The 21,266-nt window shown below is 48.5% G+C and overlaps 1 protein-coding gene across 23 annotated transcripts in view; it reads left to right on the forward strand.

Moving 5' to 3' along the window:
• ANKS3 (ankyrin repeat and sterile alpha motif domain containing 3) overlaps positions 1–21,266 on the forward strand; it is a 28,329-nt gene that overhangs the window by 140 nt on the left and 6,923 nt on the right. For 2 of the 23 annotated variants that reach the window (XM_070568533.1, XM_070568534.1), the window contains exons 1-9: positions 43–189; positions 2,313–2,484; positions 4,767–4,965; positions 5,163–5,284; positions 6,254–6,335; positions 13,666–13,801; positions 17,932–18,090; positions 18,527–18,694; positions 20,787–20,924. In XM_070568533.1, coding sequence (XP_070424634.1) covers positions 150–189; positions 2,313–2,484; positions 4,767–4,965; positions 5,163–5,284; positions 6,254–6,335; positions 13,666–13,801; positions 17,932–18,090; positions 18,527–18,694; positions 20,787–20,924 — 1,216 coding nt within the window. In that variant the 5' untranslated portion in view covers positions 43–149. Of the gene's footprint in view, positions 1–42; positions 190–624; positions 796–2,312; positions 2,562–4,766; positions 4,966–5,088; positions 5,285–5,691; positions 6,156–6,253; positions 6,336–13,665; positions 13,802–17,931; positions 18,091–18,526; positions 18,695–20,786; positions 20,925–21,266 lie in introns of those variants that run through there. The other 21 variants (XM_070568535.1, XM_070568536.1, XM_070568545.1 and 18 more) reach the window with 17 other exon arrangements.

The raw sequence follows: 21,266 nt of genomic DNA on the forward strand, positions 1-21,266 counted from the left end.
TAGGCTCCGCGGCGGCGCGGCCCCGCCTGGTGCCGGCACCTGCTGTCTGCCTGCGGGCCCGGCGCGGGCGTGCAGCCCTGCAGCTGGCGCGCGTGCGTCTGTGAGTCCGGGCTTCCGCTCTGCCGCCGCGGAGCGGGGACGACGGAGCCATGTGCCGCGTGGGGTTGCTGGGAGGAGGCGCCGGGGCACGTGAGTGCTGTCGGTGCTCGGCTAGTTCCCGGGGACCCTCCCCAGGGCTTGGGGACGAGGTTGGGAGGCTCCCGCCGGGGCTTTCACAGACCGCCTCCTTGTGGGCGTGACGGTCGACTCCCAACGTCATTTTTATTTATTAGTTAAAATATTATATTCTTAAAATAACAGATATTTGCCATTTTACAAAATGGACAGAACCGAAAGGTGGAGTGAAAATTAAAGGGTCGCCTTCCCAGTGCCACTTCCAGGAGATAAGTACTGGAAGCGATATGTCCAAGACATTTTCTCCAAGTATGCAAATAGACGGATGTATGTAATCGTTTTATTCGTAACGAACACCCTGTCACTGCGGAGCGTTTGGCGTGTGGCAAGGTGACAAAGGAAATGACAGGAGCTTTATGGTTCCTTGGCGTCCGGGTTCTCCCTCCGTAGGCTCCTTGAGCGCTCTGCGGTGTCAGACGTGTGAGCGTCCGGTGGAAGGAGGGGACCGTGGGCTCCACCCCGGAGGAAGCGTTGGGAGGAGAAGAGGCACACGCAGAAGGCTGGAGGGGTGTATTGACAGGAGCCCTGAAGGATGCTCAGCTCATTTGGATTCTTATCCAGGTTCTGTGGGCCGGGACTGCTCAGCTTGGGGTTCCCACCTGTGAAGTGAGAGAGCTGGTTGAGCTCAGGCCCTGCCGGTGGGAAAGGCGGTGGTTCCAGAAAGCAGGCTTCGCTCTGAACTTTGTTACCTGCAGGCCCTAGCAGGGGTGCACGTACTCTCACCAGGGGCCTGCAAAGTCTTTGTCCCCCGAATTGGTGGTTTGTTTGTTGTTTGGCCATGTTGGCTGTCACCTGGGACTTGGAAGCATCCCTTAGTAGAGACTCAGGTCCTAAGGGCACCTGTGAACCACTGTGGTACCTGTAGGCCATCTGAACGGATGTGGCCTTTGTTTTCTCCTCCTCTCCCTTTTCTATGCTTACTTCCTTGTTCTTTCCCATCCAGGGTCTTAAGGGTTCTGCTAGGAAGCTGATGACTTGGTCTTGATTACTTAGGATTTCCAGAATAGAGGACTCGCGTAGTCACTCTCCAGCCTGGTGTTGTCCCAGCTCAGGACAAGTGTCACCCCACAAATTTACCAGCCTGTCACATTCCCTCTTTCTTTCTCTCACTTTCAAGGGATGCGTAGGTAGATTTCTAGTTGATTAACATTTGCTGAGCACCAGTCATGTCCTAGTTTCTGTCCTGAGGTTTTCTTTCCATTTTTTTCAAAATTTGTTTTTAAAATTTACATACGGTAAAATTCACTCATTTTGGTGGTCAGGTCTATGAGTTTTAATAAGTGCATAGAATCATATATACACTAGTCAAGATATGAAACAGGTCCATCACCCTCTTGCTGTGCCTCTGTGGCCCCTGCACCCCTCACCCCTTGGACCACTGATCTGTCCTTCAACCCTTTAGTTTTATCTTTCCTAGAAGGTCATGTAAATGGAATCATACAGCAGGTAGCCTTTTGAGTCTGGCTTCTTCCGTTTAGCATGGTGCACTTGAGATTGGAGTGTGGCGTGTGTCACTTTTTGGTCCCTTCTGCTTATTGCTGAGTAGCATTCCATTGTATGCACGTGCCACTGTTTGTGTAGCCATTTTTCCCTGGGTTTGTAACAGCAGCCCTTTGAGACAGCGTGTCCCCACTGGACAGTGAGGAACTGGGGATTTGAGAGGCTTAGTAGCAGAAATAAATTTTGATTTAACTCCAAGGCTAGGGTTCTTTCTCAGCACACATGAGAGCTGACTTGACCCACTGACCCAAATAGCATTTCCCTACTGCCCATCCAGGAGGTTGCCAGGCTCCTTGAGTTCATGGAGAATTCCCTTTCTAGAGTCTGGGCCTGGGAACACACACTGCAGTTTATGACTCACCGTATATGCTCCTCTTTCTGGCTGGTGAGAAGCTCACAACCATACGACATTTAATGAAAGAAAGTTGTCTAGGACAGTCCCAGGAGTTGACCACATTGGGCAGCAGTCTCAGAGGGCAATGACATAGCCACCTACTGCGGGGAGGAGGGTAAGCAACCTGTTTGATTCCCTGGAACAACCAGAAGGAAAGACCTAACCCCTGGGCCTCCCTCCACAGCGATGTCGGAGCTCAGTGATGAAGCCAGTGAGCCGGAACTCCTGAACCGCAGCTTGTCCATGTGGCACGGGCTGGGTGCGCAGGTCAGCCGGGAGGAGCTGGCTGTCCCCTTGGATCTTCACACCGCTGCTTCCATCGGCCAGTATGAAGTGGTGAAGGAATGTGTGCAGCGGTAAGGGATCCTGGGAAGTGTTCCTTGTCCTCCATTGAGCACCAGCTCAGTGGCTCCAGACGCCATGGAGAAAGATCGTAAGCTAACACAGCCTTGTGCAGTCGTAGCCATTAATACACGTGGCATAGATTAACTCCGGCCTCACTCGGACAGTTGTCAGTAATGATTTGTACTGGACACTAGTAAGGAAGGCAGTTTTTATTTCTAGGAGAAAAAAGATGGCTTAAACTTTTTTCATAGGCTTAGGAACATTTCAGGCTTACTTTAACTAGAGAATTTTATGGTTTTCATTAACTGCAGAAATGCTCAAACAAAACAAAAATAAGGATAGAAAGTGATGCCCTGTGGTTTTCTTTCCCCAGGGGGTTTATTTTTTATCCCCGTGCACTCCTCACCCCTCTAGCTTTTGCCATAGAGCAGGTGGCGGCTGTGGGGTTCATCTCCCCCTCTGGACGATTGCCTCCTGGACCAGCTGCCCACAAGCTGTTTTTACTGATCTTATACATATGTGAAGTCCCAATACCATGGCAGTGGCCCTTGGCTACATCTTGTTTGTAGTACGATATGATACTTAAAGTAATTTTTGGAAAAGGCTCTGTCTCCTTGTTTCCATCCCCTTAGGTCTGCCACACTTTGTGCTCACTGTTTCCATCTCTCGTTGATAACTTGGAGAAACAGTATGTCTACATGGGCCTTTTCTGGTTCCCGGGGAGCCAAACCAAAGCCTTACTGAAGCCCCAGATTTCTGGTTCCCAAGTCATAGCGTCACTTACACATGCCTGGCCAGTCAAGTACAAGACACTGTGTTAAAGGATGATCCGTCCTACTGCTGTCCCAGGTGGCCTTAGGAATGTGTAGCTGGGTACCCAGGCAGCACACCCCCTCGCAGGGTCAAGGCCCTGGTCATAACTGTGCTCCTTTGGCGTTCTCAGCCTTTGGGTGTGCTGTTCCAGTGCACAGTCCAGAGTGGCTCCATGGAGGAGAAGAGGGAAGCGTTTGTGTTCTGATTGGGATTGTGATGCTAGCTGAGACTGAGGCTTGCTCACAGTAAGCACACACTGGGGACCCAACGGGAGCTGGAGGCGTGAGAAGGGAGGATTGGTCTGAAGGAAGGGTGCGAGAGCCTCTGAGCCACTCTGCCCAGGGTCAGGCTCCTCCCTCTCCATGCTAGGAATCTCCATGTTAGGAACTGAGTGCTCTGTCAGTGAAAGCTGTGTAGTAAGGCTGAACCGGTCTCCACATGGCTCTCCCAGCCAGTGGGAATGCCACTGCATCCCTGGGATCAGGACCTTCCAGAATGGCTGCATGGTCATGCAAGCGCCAGAGTCAGTAGAAGATGCTAGTGAACGGAGAATCGTTGTGTGGTGTAGCTTAATGTGTGTCTACCTGCAAGAGGCACAAACCGTGTGGACCGACTGTCAGTTCCCTCCGCTGGAGGCAGGGATTGTGGAGGAGGAAAGGCTGTGGGGGCATGAACTTTGCAGGGTGTGCCTGGAAGTGGATGTTATTTCCACACTCCAACCCCAAACTCCAGGTTGGGAGGCCAACATTTTTTTCCTATGGGAAACACTTTTCCAGAATTTTAATGGACATCAGAAAGACAGGATTCTCTGGTCACAGATTTTCCAAGAATGTTTCCGTAGGGTGAGGTGACAAAGGAAAAGTCAGTTGCAGTGTGTCTTGTCCATTGTCTGAGTCTCTTCCTCTTTCCTCCCCACCCAGCACTGCACCAGCAGACTCTGGTCTGTTGGTGGAAGGTAGTCAAGGCTCCAGGTCAAGGTTTCTTGACCTTGGCACTACTGACAGTCAGGGCCAAACCATTCTTTGTGGTAGGGGCTGTCCTGTGTGCTGTAGGATGTTTAGCAGCATCCTTGGCTTCCACCCACTAGATGCCAGTAGCTTTTTCCTGTCTAGTTGTGACAACCAAACATGTCTCCAGACTTTGCCAAATGTCTCCTGGGGGGCGAAATCCCCCCTGGTTGAGAACCATCCGTCTAGCTGGTGGTGGGAAAGAAGAGAATTGCTGGCCTTGGGATAGGAGGAGGGGGCAGAGGAGAACGTGAAATCGGAGGAGGGAGACAGACGCTAAGGACTTTGCAGAGGCCAACATGACCATTTCCCCGCCTGCCTCCCGTCGCCCCCAGTGATGGCCAGGGTGGCGGATAACTCCTGCCTCCTAGCAGCACTTCCTGCTCTTTCTCTTGGCCTGGCCTCGCCGCCGGCTTTGGTAACCTCCCCATGTGAGCGGCTGGGCATGTCTAGCATATCTTGCGTTTGTTTAGGAGAGAGTTAGATTTGAATAAGAAGAACGGTGGTGGCTGGACCCCGCTGATGTATGCCTCCTACATTGGACACGATACCATCGTGCACCTGCTGCTCGAGGCGGGGGTGAGTGTGAATGTGCCGACCCCGGAAGGGCAGACTCCACTGATGCTGGCTTCCAGCTGTGGCAACGAGAGCATCGCCTACTTTCTCCTCCAGGTGAGCTACGAGGGGGCTCAGGCCCAGAACCCAGAGGGGCTCTCGGCCGCTCTGACAGAGACGTGAACTGCTGCAGCCCTGGTGTCTGTGCGCGTGCTTGTGTAATCACTTCGATTCTTTCAGCATGACGGCCTGGAGGGTGCCCGCCCCGCGCAGAGTAGACGAGGCCGTAATGAGCATTCTGTGTTCTCTTGAAGCAAGGTGCTGAGCTAGAAATGAAGGACATTCAGGGCTGGACTGCCCTCTTCCACTGCACCAGCGCTGGGCACCAACAGATGGTCAAGTTCCTCTTGGACAGTGGAGCGAATGCCAACGTGAGGTGATTGCCAGGTCTTAAGTGGCCCTGGGAGTGGGCGTGGTCACATCTGCCTCTGAGGAGGACAACTGTAGAGGCAGCTACAGGCCAAAGTGCAGGCAGCCCCTGCCTCGGTTTGGGAGGGTCAAGACAAAGGGGCAGAATGGACGGTCCCGCCTAGGATCCTGGCTTTTTCATCCATCTGTCAGGTGACACTAAGTGTGGCACTGTAAGCTCTCTGAGCCTCGTTTTCTTTATCTGAAAACTGGAGGCAGCATTACTTATGTCGTAGAGTTGTGAGAAGAATCATATGTTCTGTCATATGCCAGGGGCCTAGTACAGTGAATGGCATTTAACTGACATGCACTCGATGCTAATTCCTTTCTCCTTCTTGCCTTTTGTATGTATCAGGTGAGGTGATGCTTTGAAAACAATCATGAGTTTTATAAGCTGGAAGGGGTATTATTGTCTAAAGCGTGTCATGATGATAAGCTCCTTCAACACAGCAAGTCCCAACACAGCATCCAACTGGCACTGTGCACGCCCCCTGGCTGATGTCATCTGTGGTATGACACCATACACACCATAGCCTTTCATGCCACTGAGAAGGAAAAAAAGGCTGCTCGTAAAGTACAACTCGCCTATTGATTTTAAGACACGTTCTGACTTCAGAAATGTTAAAATGTGAGGCTGGTGTGTCTTAGGGTGGGTGACACCTGGTACTCAGCTTGGTTCCTGTCTTCTGGACCAGTGTGAGAGAAGTGAGGGTTAGGAGCACTCTGAGGACAGCGCTGAGTTAACCGTAGCCCAGCACAAAGAATAAGCATCAGGTACCAGGAGCACTCTGAGGACAGCGCTGAGTTAACCGTAGCCCAGCACAAAGAATAAGCATCAGGTACCAGGCGGAGGAGGCCAGGGTAGATGACTAGTCCTGGAGCTTGGGGAGGTTCCTGGAGGAGCTGAACTCAGACGACTGTGGCCTCTCTCTTGCAGGGAGCCAATATATGGATTTACTCCTTTGATGGAAGCAGCAGCCGCTGGCCATGAGATAATCGTGCAGTATTTTCTGAATCATGTAAGTGACTCTGTTTGTTAGCTTGCAGTGCAGTCACAGTAAGTGAGGAATCGTCGCTAAAGTGTAAACTGTAACAGTCTTCTGATACACGGAAGTAACTGCTCTTTATCTGCTTATTCAACACATTTTCATTGAGTGTCTGTTGATGCCAAGTGCTGAGGGGTGCTTAGGCGTTAGGAGTACAGTGGTGAATGAAAATAGACACCTATTCCTGTGATACTTTTGAAAATACTATTATTTGAAAAGTATGGAAAATATATTTTGAAAAGTAAGTAGCACTCATCATCCCATTACTTAAAAAAAAATTATATAGAGTAAGAAGGCAAAGATCCTTCTCCCTTCTCAGCCACTTCCTGTTCCTCCCCAAGATGCTGACTTGGTTTGATAGAGAGACACCAGGACTTTTCCTCTGCTTAGAAAGTTGTGTCTGTAGACGTCTGTAGACACACTGCTTATTTTGAACAAAGTGGGATTCTACTGTGTATTTGCCCTGCAGCTTTTAAAAAAGCACTTAGTATGCCATAGACACGTTATCCTTGTACAGTATGCCATGTATAATGCGTGCCGTAATTAATTTAGTCGATTTCTTATTAGATATTTAGGTTTCCAGCATGTTGCAGTTGTAAACAGTGTTCCAGGAGATGTCTGTGTGCATACGGCTTTAGGGCACATGCAGTTATTTCTGTACACACTGCTTCCACAAGAGGGATTGCTGGTGCTCACATTTTAAATTTAATAGGTCCAAATACAAAGACAATGAAAAGATTGGCAAAGGATGTAAAGAAACATTTTTCCTAAGAAGATATACAGATGGCCAGTAAGCACGTGAAAAATGCTTGACGTCGTTGGTCATCAAGGAAATGCAAATCAAAACTAGTAGGACCTGGGGTCAGCTCGGTGGCACAGCAGTTAAGTGCATGTTCCGCTTCGGCGGCCTGGGGTTCCCAGGTTCAGATCCCAGGTGCAGACATGGCACCGCTTGGCAAGCCATGCTGTGGTAGGCGTCCCACATATAAAGTAGAGGAAGATGGGCACAGATGTTAGCTCAGGGCCAGTCTTCCTCAGCAAAAAGAGGAGGATTGGCAGCAGATGTTAGCTCAGGGCTAATCTTCCTCAAAAAAAAGAAAGAAACAACAAAGAACTACTAGGACAGTAGTAGTTTTATCTAGACAGTAGTTATCTCTAGACAGAGATAACGAGGTGGTGAGGATGTGGAGAAATTGCAGCCCTCATACACTGCTGGCAGGAAGGTAAAGTGATGCTGCATCTTTGGAAAACAGTCTGGCAGTTCCTCATACCGTTAAATGTAGAGTTACCATATGACCTAGGTATATATGAAAGAGAATTGAAAACAAGTTCTTGTAAAAACTTAGGTGCAAATGTCCATAGCATTGTTATTCATAATAGCCAAAAGGTGGAAACACACAGATGTCCGACCCAAATGTTAAATGGAAAAATAAAATGTGGTATATCCATTGGAATATTAATTGGCCATGAAAAGGAATGAAGTACTGACACGTGCTACAACACGGAGGAACCTTGCAAACATTATGCTGAGTGAAAGAAGCCAGTCACAGGACCATGTATTATGTGATTCCTTTTATATGAAATGTCCAGAATAAGCAAATCCGTGGAGACAGAAAGTAGATTAGTGGTTGCCTAGGACTGGGGGGGTGGGAAGATTGGGGAGAGGGTGATGGTTGAGGGGTATAGGATTTCCTTTTAGGGTGATGAAATTGTTGTAAAATTGATCGTGTTACCACACAGTAATGGTTGCCCCCCATTGAATGGTACACTGTCAGTGGGTGAATTGCATGCTATGTGTATTATATCTTAATGAGGTTGTTAAAGAAATCCAGTGGGGGAAAATATTTACTAAATTCTAACAAAGTCCTACTGAAAAGGTTGTCCCTGTCGTCCTTCGCACCAGGAATCTATGAAGGGCCCCATTTCCTCATGTCCTCTCCAGCCCTGGATGTTACCTGTCTTAATTTTTTTGCCAATCTCAGGGGAGAAAAGTGGCATCTTGCTTTGGTTTGTACTTACTAGTGAGGTTGAACATTTAAAAATATGTTCATTGGCCATTTGTATTTCTTTTATGAACTGTCTCTTTATGTTTGGGGGCCAATTTTCTCTTGGATAGTTGTTTTTTCGTACTTATTCGTGGGAACTTTAGAATAATAAAATGTTAACATGCTGTCTCTTATTAAAAAGGAATTTGGGGACAGTACATTTATGTGGTAAAAATGCGGATGAGACAGCAGGTCCATACAGGTGCCTGCCTCCTGCCTCCTGGTCGCCCTCCCCATGGCTGTTCTCCAGCGTGCTTGCTTTGTTTAAACCGAACTGTCTATCCTGGCGATGGTTCTCTATCAGCATATATAAAGCTCTCTTCTCTCTCTCTCCTTGTGGCGGCACGGGACTCCCTTGTCGGGATGAATCAGAGTTTCTGTAACAGTGCTCTAAGATAGAATTAGGTCGTTGCCAACCGTCTGCCTCTTCGCACAGTGCGGTGGAGAATATCTGTGCACGCGTATCTCTGGACACATGTGCGACCACATCTCTACGGTTCAGCACTGAAGGTGGCAGTTCTGGGTGGAGCGTAAGTGCAGTTTTAACATGGTTGTTGCCAAATTGCCATCCAAAGAACCAGTTGTACCAACTTACACTCTTTCCACAGCAGCAAGAATTCAGAATCTTAAATTCTGAAGTACCTGAAACATACAGAAAAGTACAGAAGACAGTACTCATACAGCTAACCCACATGATCCAGAGGTAGCCTCTATCCAGATGTTGATCCGCACCTCTCCTGTCCCTGATTTTATACTTTCATCACATACGTTGTGTCCTTATGCAATACACAGACTTATTTTATATATTTTAAAGATTTATGTAAATAACATACCCAACTCTATGTGTCATTCAGCAGAGTGTTGTTATGTGTAGATGTGGTTCACTCATTTTAACAGTTCTGTCTTTATGGGCTATATGAATATATTACGTTTATCCATTCCTTCTTCAGGGGATGTTTAAGTTGTGTCCACTCTGCTATTCCTAACAGCGCTGCACTTGGCATTTTTATCTGTCTTTTGAGCACATTGGAAGGGATTTCTTTGGATCAGGATGTGTTCTTCAAAGTAGAATTGCTAGTGTGAAGGATGGGTGCATCTTCCCCACCCAGTGTTCATAGATCGGATAAATAGCTTCCTCCACAGCTGTCCCCCTGACAGTCCTCTAGTCGGATTTGGTAGCTCTTATCTCCTGCACCCTCAGTAACACTTGGTATGTGGTTTCACGGAGCTGTCTCCTGTTCATTTTTGCCCTTCCCTGATTTCTGGTGAGGTTGAGCATCTTTTCATACATTTATTAGCCATTTGGGCTTCCTTTTCTGCAAATAATTATTCTTTGAAGGTAATTCCACCCACACATACAAGGCATTCTTAAGACATAGCATAGAGTCAAGAATAGATTGGTTGGGGCTGGCCCCATGGCCGAGTGGTGAAGTTTTCACGCTCCGCTTCGGTGGCCCAGGGTTTCACTGGTTCGGATCCTGGGTGTGGACATAGCACTGCTCATCAGGCCATGCTGAGGCAGGTGCCACAGAGCACAACTAGAAGGACCTACAACTAGAATATACAACTACGTACTGGGGTGCTTTGGGGAGAAGAAGAAGAAAAAAGAAAAAAAAAGAATAGATGGGTAGGAGCCCAGAACGGTGAAAAGCATAACCTCTGCTTCTGAGTTTAGAGTCTGATTTTATTTTTATTTAAAAATTGTTTTTGGTGAGGAAGATTGACCCTGAACTAACTTGTGTGCCAGTCTTCCTCTATTTTGTATATGGGACACTGCCACAGCATGGCTTGATGAGCAGTGCAGGTCCACGCCCAATCCAAATCCACAAACCCTGGGCCCTCGAAGGGGAGCGCATGAACTTAACCATTATGCCACCGGGCCGGCCCCCCAGAGTCTGCTCTTAAATAAGGTAGAACTAGAGATCTAAGGGACAGTTACTCTCACAGTTCTTTAAACAGAAAACGTTGAAAAATCGGAGGCTTTAGATCGTTTATCTGCATGCAGATTATGCCCTCGTTTGGTGCCTGGCCTCCCCAGCTAGGTCTGAGATTGTGTGTGGCAACTCATATTCAGTGAAAACAAATTGTGTTGGATTTCTTTTGGCAAAATTTTTAAATTTTGAAGTAATTTCAGACTCAAAGAAATGTCACAAAATAGTAAAAGAATTTGCATACCTTAACTAAATTCTCCAAATGTTAACATTTCACCTCATTTTCTTTGTCATTTTCTCTATATACATATTGTCTTTTTGGGAACCATTTGTAAGTAAGTTGTTGCCGTAATGCCCTTATCTCCCTAAATACTTTCGTGTATATTTCAAAACTAGAATTTTCTCTTTTGTACTCACATACAATTATCAAACTCAGGAAATCAAGAGTGAGTTCTCCAGGGCACCAATCAGGAATCGAAGGTGTTGGTCAGTTTCTGGCTGAGCAGCCGGTGGGCACGGCTCGGAGTGTGTGGTGATGGGCTAGGTTGTTCCGCTGCTGGGGAGGCCGTCCAGCAGCCCTGGGTGGCTATCCCTCATTCCCCGCCGATGTCCTCCTACTCAGTCATGGTTAGACTGCAGGGAGCCAGAGGGCCCACCCGCTCTTCCTGCCCTGCCGCTCCAGAGCCAGGCTCCCTCCTTGGAGGTGGACGAGTGGTCGGGCACCCGGGCTCTGCCAGGGGAGAGAAGGTGCAGCTGCTTCCCCAGCGCCTTGTTTCCCTTCCTCCCTCAGGGCCAGCCCCGGGCGGGCGGCTCAGCCGGGGCAGGAGGACTGGGCGTGGCGGGCCTCTCCCGGGAGAGAGCTGAGGGTGGAGACCTGGCTCTCTGCGTGAGGAGTATGCCCACCGGGAGCCTGCTCTGCGGCCTCTCAGCTTTCTCATCCCACTTTCCTGTCTGTTAAAATGAGTTTTGATCATGTACTTTCTAATAATAAATTACGTACAAAGTAAAATAGGAAGAAAAATGGGAAAAATTTTAAAGGATAAATAAATAGAAATTCTAATGTTTTCTTTCCTTACCTCAGGAACCTTCTTGTTCTCAGTTCTGCTTTCTTCCTCATTTCTTACTCACTAAGAATGGTATTACTGCTTTTTTCCCCCTTTAGTATAGTCTGAAGTTGAAATCTTCCAGGCTTAAAAACAGATATTAGTTAAAACCCTATAGTGAAGATGATATTGTTTGTTCTGGTTGAAACCTCTGGGTCCCTTCTGGCAAACTGAAACAAGAAATTATCTTTTTCTCCCCCAAGTTTTATTGAGATATATTTGACATACACATCTGTAAGTTTAGGGCGTGGAGCAGAATGATTTGACTTACATGTATTGTGAGATGATTATCACAAGTTTACTTAACATCCATCATCTCAGAGATGCACATATATATAAATTTTCCTTGTGAGGAGAACTCTTAGGACTTACCCTGTTAGCCTGCATATGTGTCACACAGCAGTGGGGCTGTAGTCACCAGGGTGCACATTACACCCCAGGACTTATTTATCCCATAACTGAACTTTGTGCCTTTGACCACCTTCATCCGATCCCCCTCCCTCTCCCCCCAGAAACTTCTTTTAAGGCTGAAGGTTCCGTAGCTGGTTTCTAACCAGAGCCCTGGACAGTGGGGGATTGTAGAAAGTAAAGCTCAGTTAGGCTCTTGTAAAAATGTGGATTTTTCCTACCAGAGGGAAGTGTGATAGCCCCCTTCTGAACTGGGCTCAACCAAGACTGTCCGTTGATCATAGCTTTTCAAAATAGGGGGAAAGAGTACTATGTAATTATTATACAAGTGATATATACTTGCAATAAAAGGATTAGAAAGTAGAATTAAGCAAAAAGAAAGCAAAACCCACTCATAATCCCATCACCCAGAGAGAGCACAGGTTAACAGTGTCGAGTGTCCTTCTAGTTTTTAAGAGAGATGTATTTTAAGTCAAAGTGGAATCCCATTAGACAGAATGTTTTGTTCTACGCATGTCTTCTCTATCCATGTCTTGTGCACGCCTGTCCGGGTTGCTGCAGACATCTGGACCTGTCGTGTCGACGGTGGCATTGTTCCACTCTATAGATGTGTTTGCAGTTACTTCACTAAGGCCCTGTTTTAGGTTCTTTCCGGTTCTCACTATGCTAAATGCTGCAGGAGGATCCCAAATGTTTGTGTATGCCCTTAGTTATTTCCTGAGGTTAAATTCCTAGAGGTGGAACTACTGAGTCAAAGGGTCTGTGCACTTTTACTGTTTCCACTTCCTCCTGATTTGCTTCCAGAGCACTGCGCTCCAGTCACCCACCCTCAGCTACGAGATTGCATGGCTAAGCTTTTAATAATGGAAAGCTTAGTGGGCTTTTCCCGTTTCAAAAGTAAGCATGCTCATAGTAGTAAATTTAGAAAATATAGAAGATTAGGAAGAGGGGGAAATTGCCTGTTATCTTACTGCTTAAAAATAATATTAACCGTTTGGGCATATTTCCTTCCGGTATTGCTTTCTATTCACTTTCTTGTTTTGTCTTGTTTCACTGCAGTTATATACGGTTTTGTATCATGGTCGTTTTTTTAAATGTGCTTATACCAACTGTTTGTAAATACCAGCATTTACGGCAGTCACATAGCTGACTCTCCACCCTGAGCATTTAAGTTGTCTCCAGGTTTTCCTTATTGCAAATATGTCGTGCTGAACAGCTTTGTGCCTTAATGCTTTCTCTGTGTTTGGGGCTGTTTCCTTAGGACAGAGTCGAAGAAGTGGAATTACCGTCCTGAAGACTAAGTGCTTTGTAGGGCTATGGATGCGAGTTAGCACGCTCTGTCTCAGGAGGGCGGAGCTCATTCTGACTGTGACTTTTAAAGGCTGCTTCTCTGGTGAATCTGTCGTCTCTGGTGCCCAGGTGCAAAGGGTGAAGGCTGGGCTCTCCCGCACCCTGAGCGCAGGGCTGCCTCTGTCCATTAAGTATCTGCCTGCCCCTGGGGCTGCAAATGGAAGGAGTGAACCTGCAGAGGCACAGCCGTCAGGGGCCGCATTACTGCTCCTTTGGATGAGCCACCAGGCCCCCCAGCCCTGCCCCACTTAGTCCTGTCATTGAGAAGAGAGGGAGGCCACACAGGCTCTCGCCTCTTTCTCGCGCAGATGTGGGGTGAACCCGGGCCGCAGACCTTTTCATGGTGGTGCTAAGGAGCAGGTGCAACTTCCTCTTCTCGTCCAGGGTCCAGCAGGGTCCGTCCAGGGAGGTGAGGGTGCTTTGCAGCGGAGGTTCCTAACATCTCTTGTTTCCCCAACTTTCACAGGGAGTCCAGGTGGATACGAGAGACCACAGTGGAGCCACAGCCCGGATGCTGGCCAAGCAGTATGGACACATGAAGATTGTGGGGTTGATAGACGCTCACTCGCCTTCTCTGCCCAAGAGTCTCTATCGGAGCCCAGGTACCTGCCTCTGCCCTCTGTGCGAATCTCATGGGAGAAAGAAGACCCCTGCTCCCCTGGCTCCCACTGCCGCCCTGAGATCTGGGTCCCACAGCCTTGCCAGGCACCTTCTCCGGCTCCCCGGTGACTCCACTGTGCAGTCAAGGTTGAGGCCCACTTGTCTAACGGGAGGGAGACCAGTGAGAGTGTGAGTGGCACCTGCCAGGTGAAGATGTGCCTGGGGTGCAGGGCGGGTGGCGCCCACGGGGGAGGCAGGGCAGCCTCATGAGGGTTTGCTGCCGGGTTTTCTTCTTGACTTTGCTTATGGTGTTTGTTGCCATGCAAAATGTTTTATTTTACACAGTCATCTTCATCAATCTTTTATTGCCTCTGGATTTTGAGTCACCAAAAATCTTCCCCGTGCCCTGGTTGCACAGGAATTCGCCAGTGTTTTCTCCCAGTACTTATATGGTTTCATGTTTTACATTTGGCTCTCTGATCCATTTACACTTTATTTTCATGTATGGTGTGAGGTATGTTTTTTCAGATGGCTCCCCAGTTGTCCTAGCATCATTTATTCAAAAGTCCACCTTTGACCTCGTGATCTGAGAACCTGTCTTTCTCATACATACGAAGTACCCATTTGTGCTTGGCTGTTTCTGGACTTCCTATTCTGTTCACGCTCGAGACCCACGCTGTTTCAATTAGAGAGGCTTTTTGTGATGTGCTTTACTGTCTAGTCGGGCTAGTCTCCCTCATCACTTGCCTTTTTCAGTGTTTTCCTAGCTATTGCTTGTTTATTTTTCTGTCTGAACTTGTCTAGCGCCTTAAAAACAGTGTTGAGATTGAGATTGCGGCAGATTGATAAATTAACTACCCCTTTATGTTGTTGAGTAGTCCTGTCTGACAACAACGGATGTCCTTTTTTCAAGTTTTAAATTTTTCCTCGTATACGTTTTGTACATAATGTACATTTATTCCTAAATGATTTTCTTTGTTGCTGTTGTAAATGGGGTTTCAGTACCATTATATCTACCTGCTTGTTGTCTGTGAATAGGAGAGCTATTGATGTCTGCATACCAACGTCACATTCTGCTGCCTTACGGCATTCTTTCATTGTTGGAGTTAGTTTTGTTGACCGATTCTCTAGGCTTTTCCCGGTATACTACCATATAATCTGCAACTAGAGATAGATTTACTGCTTCTTTCTGAGTTTTATACCTCTGATTTCTTTCATTAGCTGCATTAACTCATACTTCCAGTACGATGTGAATATAATGCAGATGGTGAACATTCGCCTGGTCCTGACCTTATTGGAAATGCCACATAAGTAAGACGCTGGCTTTAAGAGTAATGTGTGCATGTATTTTATCATGTTAAGAAAGTATCTGTCGTTTCCTATATTCTTGAGTGTTTTTTTTACAGGAATAAGTGTTGGATTTTGTCAAAGACTTTTTCAACATCTATAGAGATGATTGTGAATTTTTTCCTTAGATCTGTTAATATGGTATATTATATTAATGAATTTCCTAATAATGAACCAACTTCATATCTTTGGCATAAATCCCACTTAGTGTATTCTTTTCTTAACATGGTGTTGGATTCTGTTTGCTGGTATTTAGTGTTTTGGTGTGTCTAATCCTTCATAAATGATATCGGTCTGTAATTCTTCTGTTCTGTCTTCAGGTATAGGTCCCAGTATTACACTTGCTTCATAAAAAGAATTCGAAAGTTTTCCTTCCCTTTTTGTGCTCTGGAACAATTTGTGCAGCATTGGTACCCCATGGTCTTTGAACGTTTGCTGGGATTCTCGTGTGACACCATCTGGGCCTGGTCTTTCTTTGGGGGATGGTCCCTTGATAAGTTTTTCAATTTCTTCTGTAGAAATTGGTCGGCTGAAGCTTTCTAATTTCACTGGGGTCAATTTTGGTAAACTGTATTTTCCTAGGAAATCATTTCATCCAGGATTGCAAACTTATTTACATAGAGGTCTGCAAAATAGTTTTTTTCTCTCTCTTTTTGTAAGTGTCGTCTGTTTCGGTGGTTCCTTCCCCTTGTCTTTCTTCGTTCTGCCTGCCTTCTGTCTGTGCCATTTCTCTCTGGCCCTTTTACTTCTCTCTCCGCCCGTTCCGTCTTTGGTGGTTCTTACTTTTCTTCAGTGCTTCTGGTTAAGTCTCTGTTCGGATCTCTTCTTCCTCGGGTGCCTTGTAATTTAGTCTTCATTTGTACTTTGACTTTTTTTTCCTCTTTCTTTCCTGAGTTCCATTTTCTTTTCTCACGATTCCGTGTGCGTGTGCATGTTTGTTCTCAGCTTTTGAGTTTCTGATTCAGGCTGCTGTTCCGACCCCCAGATGCTGTTGAAGGCTGTGTCAGTCCAGTGTGTTGTCTTAGAGCTCTCTTCTGCCTGCCCCTTGTTGGTTTTGGTCGGGGGGGCGCTTTTCATCTGCTGAAGTGCATGATCTCCTTTCTGAGTCCTCCCTGTGGTTGTATGTGGATGAAGCTCACTTGTGCTTTCTCACAGACAGGACATAGTGGCCTGGCCCATGTGTGAGTCCTGGTTCAGGAACTCCCTCCCCATAGTGTCGCAAGGAGAGTCACCTTACTGGGTGGCTTTTTTTTTGGAGGGGGATGTAATTAGGCCAACCATCGTGTGTCCTCTGATGGATTTTTGTCTTGCCAGATCCTGAACATCCCCTGCTTGCTTTTTTCTTCACTGCCCAGTTCCCAAAAGGTGCCTCTCTGGAAGTGTGGCTGTGCTAAGACTGCTCCCTCAGGTCCCTGGCACATTCTTAAGTCACTTCCTTGTGCTCATGCTCCGCTCCACTCCGATTCTCTTCCAGTCTTTTTGCCTGTTGAATGGACTCTGTCTTTCTGAGGGTGACGTTGGCACTTCCTTCCCCTCTTCTCACGTCTGTGTGGCTTTTTTCTAGACTTGTTTTGCTCCCCACAGAGAATGGGGCGAGCAAGGAGGCAGTCTTCTCTGCTGGAAACGGGGTTTGTCTCCTCCTCCCAGGGGCGGGGAACTTTGCAGTCTGCGGGCTCTCTGCGTCCGGGCTACGTTGATGGCGTGGGATTCGTGTGGTTCTGTCTGTCGTCCTTGCCGACTCGGGCAGGCGTGAGAGGACATGTCGGAGGCTCAGCTTCATGGAGCCGCCTTTTCCTTGGTTTCCCCTCCCTTGTATGTTTATCTTTTATGATGCCTTCATCTTCTGCTAGGATGGGACCATGGTCTCCTGGTGGCCTCGATCCTAGAGCAGATGGGAGTGAGGTGAAGGCCGGGGTGGTGGGGAGAATGGTCAAAGCCTTTGGAACCTGGGCCAGCAACTGCCTCGCTCGCCAGGCAGTCGCTGAGTTGAGCTGTCAGTTCACATCTGAGTGGGCCGCTCCCTTTCCAGGGCCTGGCTCAGCCCAGCTCCCTTCCTGGCCTCAGGGCTGTTTTGTGATAAACCAGCACACATGAGCGCAGTGGAGTGAAGGACTTCTCCGCATATCTCCACCCCAGGGTCCCCACTCCAAAATGAGATCTTATCAGCTGGGAGCTTTATACCAATAAATCCCTGAATTTTGCCTTCTAGGTGCGATGAAATATGGAAACCATGAAAGCTATACAACTGTAACTGCTGTGAGCATGCTGAGCTCTGAGGCCCAGGCGGGTGGTCCTTTGAAATCCTTCCTAAAACAGCACACACACAGCCATCGTGTGGCGCTTGTTTCCCAAGACGTTGTCCAGGTTGAGAATATAAAACTGCTGAGAAGTTGTAACTGATGTTGCCATACGTTTACGAAGAGATGGATCTTATCACTTCAATTTAGAACAAAATTTATTTTTGATTATAAACATAATACACGCATGTTATAAAAAATTCTGCAAACCCAAAGAGCGGAAAAAGAATTAGACTCCTCCTTCACAATGAACTTTTTCAGCTCAGCCTCATGCCTAGCAAGCTTGCTGCCCCTACATGTCCCCACGGCTCGTCTGAGCAGTGGTCTGCCCCATTATGGCATTTCTTACAAGTGAAGTCCCGGGAAACACACTTTTCTTCTTAATTTAAGAAAACCAGTTACGAGTATTTTCTTCCAGTTTACTATGAGGATTTGTCAGTTAGTCCATCACTGAACAAAGTGTCTTACTTTTGGTGTCTAACCCACAGAAAAGTACGAAGATCTCAGTTCTTCGGACGAATCCTTCCCTGTTCCTCAGCGACAGAGGCCCTGTCGGAAGAAGGGCCTGAGCATCCACGAGGGGCCGCGAGCCCTGGCCAGGATCACAGCTGTCGGCCTGGGGGGCACGGCCCGGCGGCCTGGCTACGGTGAGCGCGCCCCATTTCCTGATGCCTCTTTGACGGGTGTTCCAAGATTCTGTCTTGACGAGAACGAACAACTCTCAGGCTCCTGAAGTGTGGGCCACTGGGCGGAAGCAACAGCTCTAGGATTCAGAGTTGGTCACAGTGATGGAAACACGTTAGTCACCAGCTAGCTCTTGGGCTTTGGGTCATCCTTTGATTGTCCTTTAGATTGGTTAAAATTACAAGTAGCACTTTTTTTCTAGCAGCAGAAATGTAGCTAAGCTCAGGTTTCACTCATCAGATGGGTGGGTCAGCTGGTGCAGGGAAGGTGTGATGGGGTCCCACTTCCTCCTCCCTCTGAGTCACCTGGGCAGAACATCGTACTGCATTTGCCGGCCCGGCGTTGGATGTCCCTCTGGGGCAGGCTGGGGGATGACCCCACTCTTGCTCTGTCCTCCAGGTGATGGATTTGATGCTCAAACCCTCCTGAGGACTGCTGGGTGGAACGCTTGGTGGGCTAGCATCCTAGACTCCGAGTGCCCAGATCTGCTGAGTTTATCCTCTAACTGTCGACTCCCGAGTGTCGAGTGCAGTGCTCTTGGGCAGTGCGGGGGGCGACGGTCCTGGGGTGAGTCGGGTTTGATGCTCACTCTCCTGCTCGGGCCTGACCAAGCTTAGTATGAGTTGCGCCTTCCTCTGACGTCTGTCACCCATCAGTGGCCAGGCCGAGGCTGCCAGTGTAGCAGGCTGGGTAGATGGGCCACTGTTACCCGGGAGCACCTGTCCCTCTTAGGTCTGGGCTGGGAGGAGACCGACTTTCCCAGTCAGAGGAGACCGTGTTGCATCGAGAGTGTGTGAGTAACTTGATTCCCATCCAAGAGCCCTGGAAGGAGTCCTGGGCTGGGACCTCCAGGCCCGCCTTCTCCTGTGTCCTTGGAGCAGCGGGCTGACTGGGCCCCTGGGGAGGCCCTCCTCTAGCTCCTGCCACAGGGTGAGGCGCACCTCGGAGCCTGTCTGGCATGCTGTAAAGCGCACAGCTCTGGGACTTTTGGCTGAGTTTGACTCTTTTTTGAGTGGCAGAGTATATTTCCCCTGAGGAGTCAATACTACCTGTCCCACCCTGACAGGTGGGGGCATAGGAAGGACAGGTCTTGCCTCGGGGTAGGTTGTACAATTAATCTGTGTAGCCATACAATAAGTGCTTTTCTAAAATGGAATTCTTTCACGTTACCAAAATAATCTGCGGCCGAGGCCCATTTGTACAGCATTCTTTTTTTAAACTTTTTGTAATTTTTTATTTTTTGTGAGGAAGATTGGCCCTGAGCTAACATTGCTAATCTTATTTTGCTTGAGAAGGATTGTTGCTGAGCTAACATCCGTGCCAATCTTCCTCTACTTTGCATGTGGGACACCACCACAGCAGGGCCCAACAAGTGGTGTGCAGGTCCACACCCGGGATCTGAACTCTCGAACCCTGGCCACTAAAGCAGTGTGCGAACGTAACCACTGCACCACTGGGCCGGCCCCTGTACATAGTTCTTTTTTTTATTTTTTTTTAGATTTTTTTTATTTTTTCCTTTTTCTCTCCAAAGCCCCCCAGTACATAGTTGTATATTCTTCGTTGTGGATCCTTCTAGTTGTGGCATGTGGGACGCTGCCTCAGCGTGGTCTGATGAGCAGTGCCATGTCCGCACCCAGGATTCGAACTAACGAAACACTGGGCCGCCTGCAGTGGAGCGCGCAAACTTAACCACTGGGCCACGGGGCCAGCCCCTGTACATAGCTCTTTTTATGCACGCACAGAGAAGGCTGGAAGGACGCTCTCCAGCGTAGTGAAGGAGTTGTCTCTCAGTTGCAGCATTTCAGGAGCGTTTGTTTTTTCCTCTTAAACGTTGTGATGTTCAAGTTTTATATAGGTGCATATATTCGCTTTGCCAACACTTAAAAAACATTTTGAATGATGAATGGCATGTGCTGATTGTAAAAAAGCTCAATACCTTCGGAAAGGTATAAAGAAGAGAATAAGCTATCCATGGCCCCACCAGCCAGTCTGTTTGCTGCAAATAAATGTACTTTCTGTGGGGAGGGGCAGGGGCAAAATTGGAATTAAACTCTGGTTTGAGTTCTGCCTTTCCTCCTTGTTTTCCTGCGGGCAGATCCATTCAGAGGTTACGTAATCTGATGTGACTGCTGTTAACTTTTACCCCAGGCCTCCTCCCTTCCTGCTCAGCCAGGTCTCTTTCCGGCCAGGGCACACGGACCTGTGAGCAGCCCCCTCGGTGCCATGTTGGGAAGGCTCGGGGCAATGAAGGCTGCCGTGTCTGAGATCACGTTTCCAGCTAAAAGGAACATCCAGCACTGTTGCTTTCCTGTGGCTCAGGAGTCTGTAAATACAGCTTGCCGTTCCCTACTCTTTGCATTTGGCAAAGAAACAGCATGGTGTGGAGAGGGCACCGGGCTCAACTCTGTGCCGGCCCTGGCTCCAGCGTGCACTTGCTGTGGGACACACACTGGTCTCCGATCCCCTCGGAGCCTGTCTCCTCACCCGCAGTCAGCACCTAACATAGTAGATGAGGTGATGGCCAGGAGGGTGCGAGTTGCCTGCCTGCAGCGGGGCCTTCCCTCACGCGAGGTTCCCCTGAGGTGGCGGCTGCATCTGGTAGGAGGACTCGTCTCCCTTTCGTGTTCCTGTGGGTTCACGCGCCCCATTCTGTCCACAGAGCAGGTGCCTCCCCGGGGCTATGTCACCTTCAACAGCAGTGAAGAGAACCCCCTGGAAGAGGGGGGCCTTTGCTACAGGGATGTCACCTCCCCCATCAACGACCGGGACGTGGAGAGCAGCAGCAGCAGCAGCCGGGGTACGTGCGCCCACCCCCCTCCCCCTGCACTGCTCGGCCAGGGGCGCAGTCAGGTGTAGGAATTCCTGGGTGCCCCACAACCCCAACCTTCGGGGCTTGGTGCTGACGAGCTGTCCAGTCGAGAACGAGGGCCCTGGCTCTCTCGAGGAGAGGCAGAGAATCAGGCATGGGGCCAGGTGAGGAGAAGCTTCCGGCCCAGCGTCTCTCCAGGCGGGGTCTGCGGGAGTCATTCAGAACAGACAGGAAGCGTCTGTGTCATAGTGTTGGTGTCATTCATTCAGCAGCTGGTCACCGAGTGCCCTCTGTGCCGAGCTCTGTTCTGGATGCCTGGATTGATTCGTG

The sequence above is a fragment of the Equus przewalskii genome, chromosome 12 (genome assembly GCF_037783145.1).
Source record: "Equus przewalskii isolate Varuska chromosome 12, EquPr2, whole genome shotgun sequence".
Classification (NCBI taxonomy): Eukaryota; Metazoa; Chordata; class Mammalia; order Perissodactyla; family Equidae; genus Equus; species Equus przewalskii.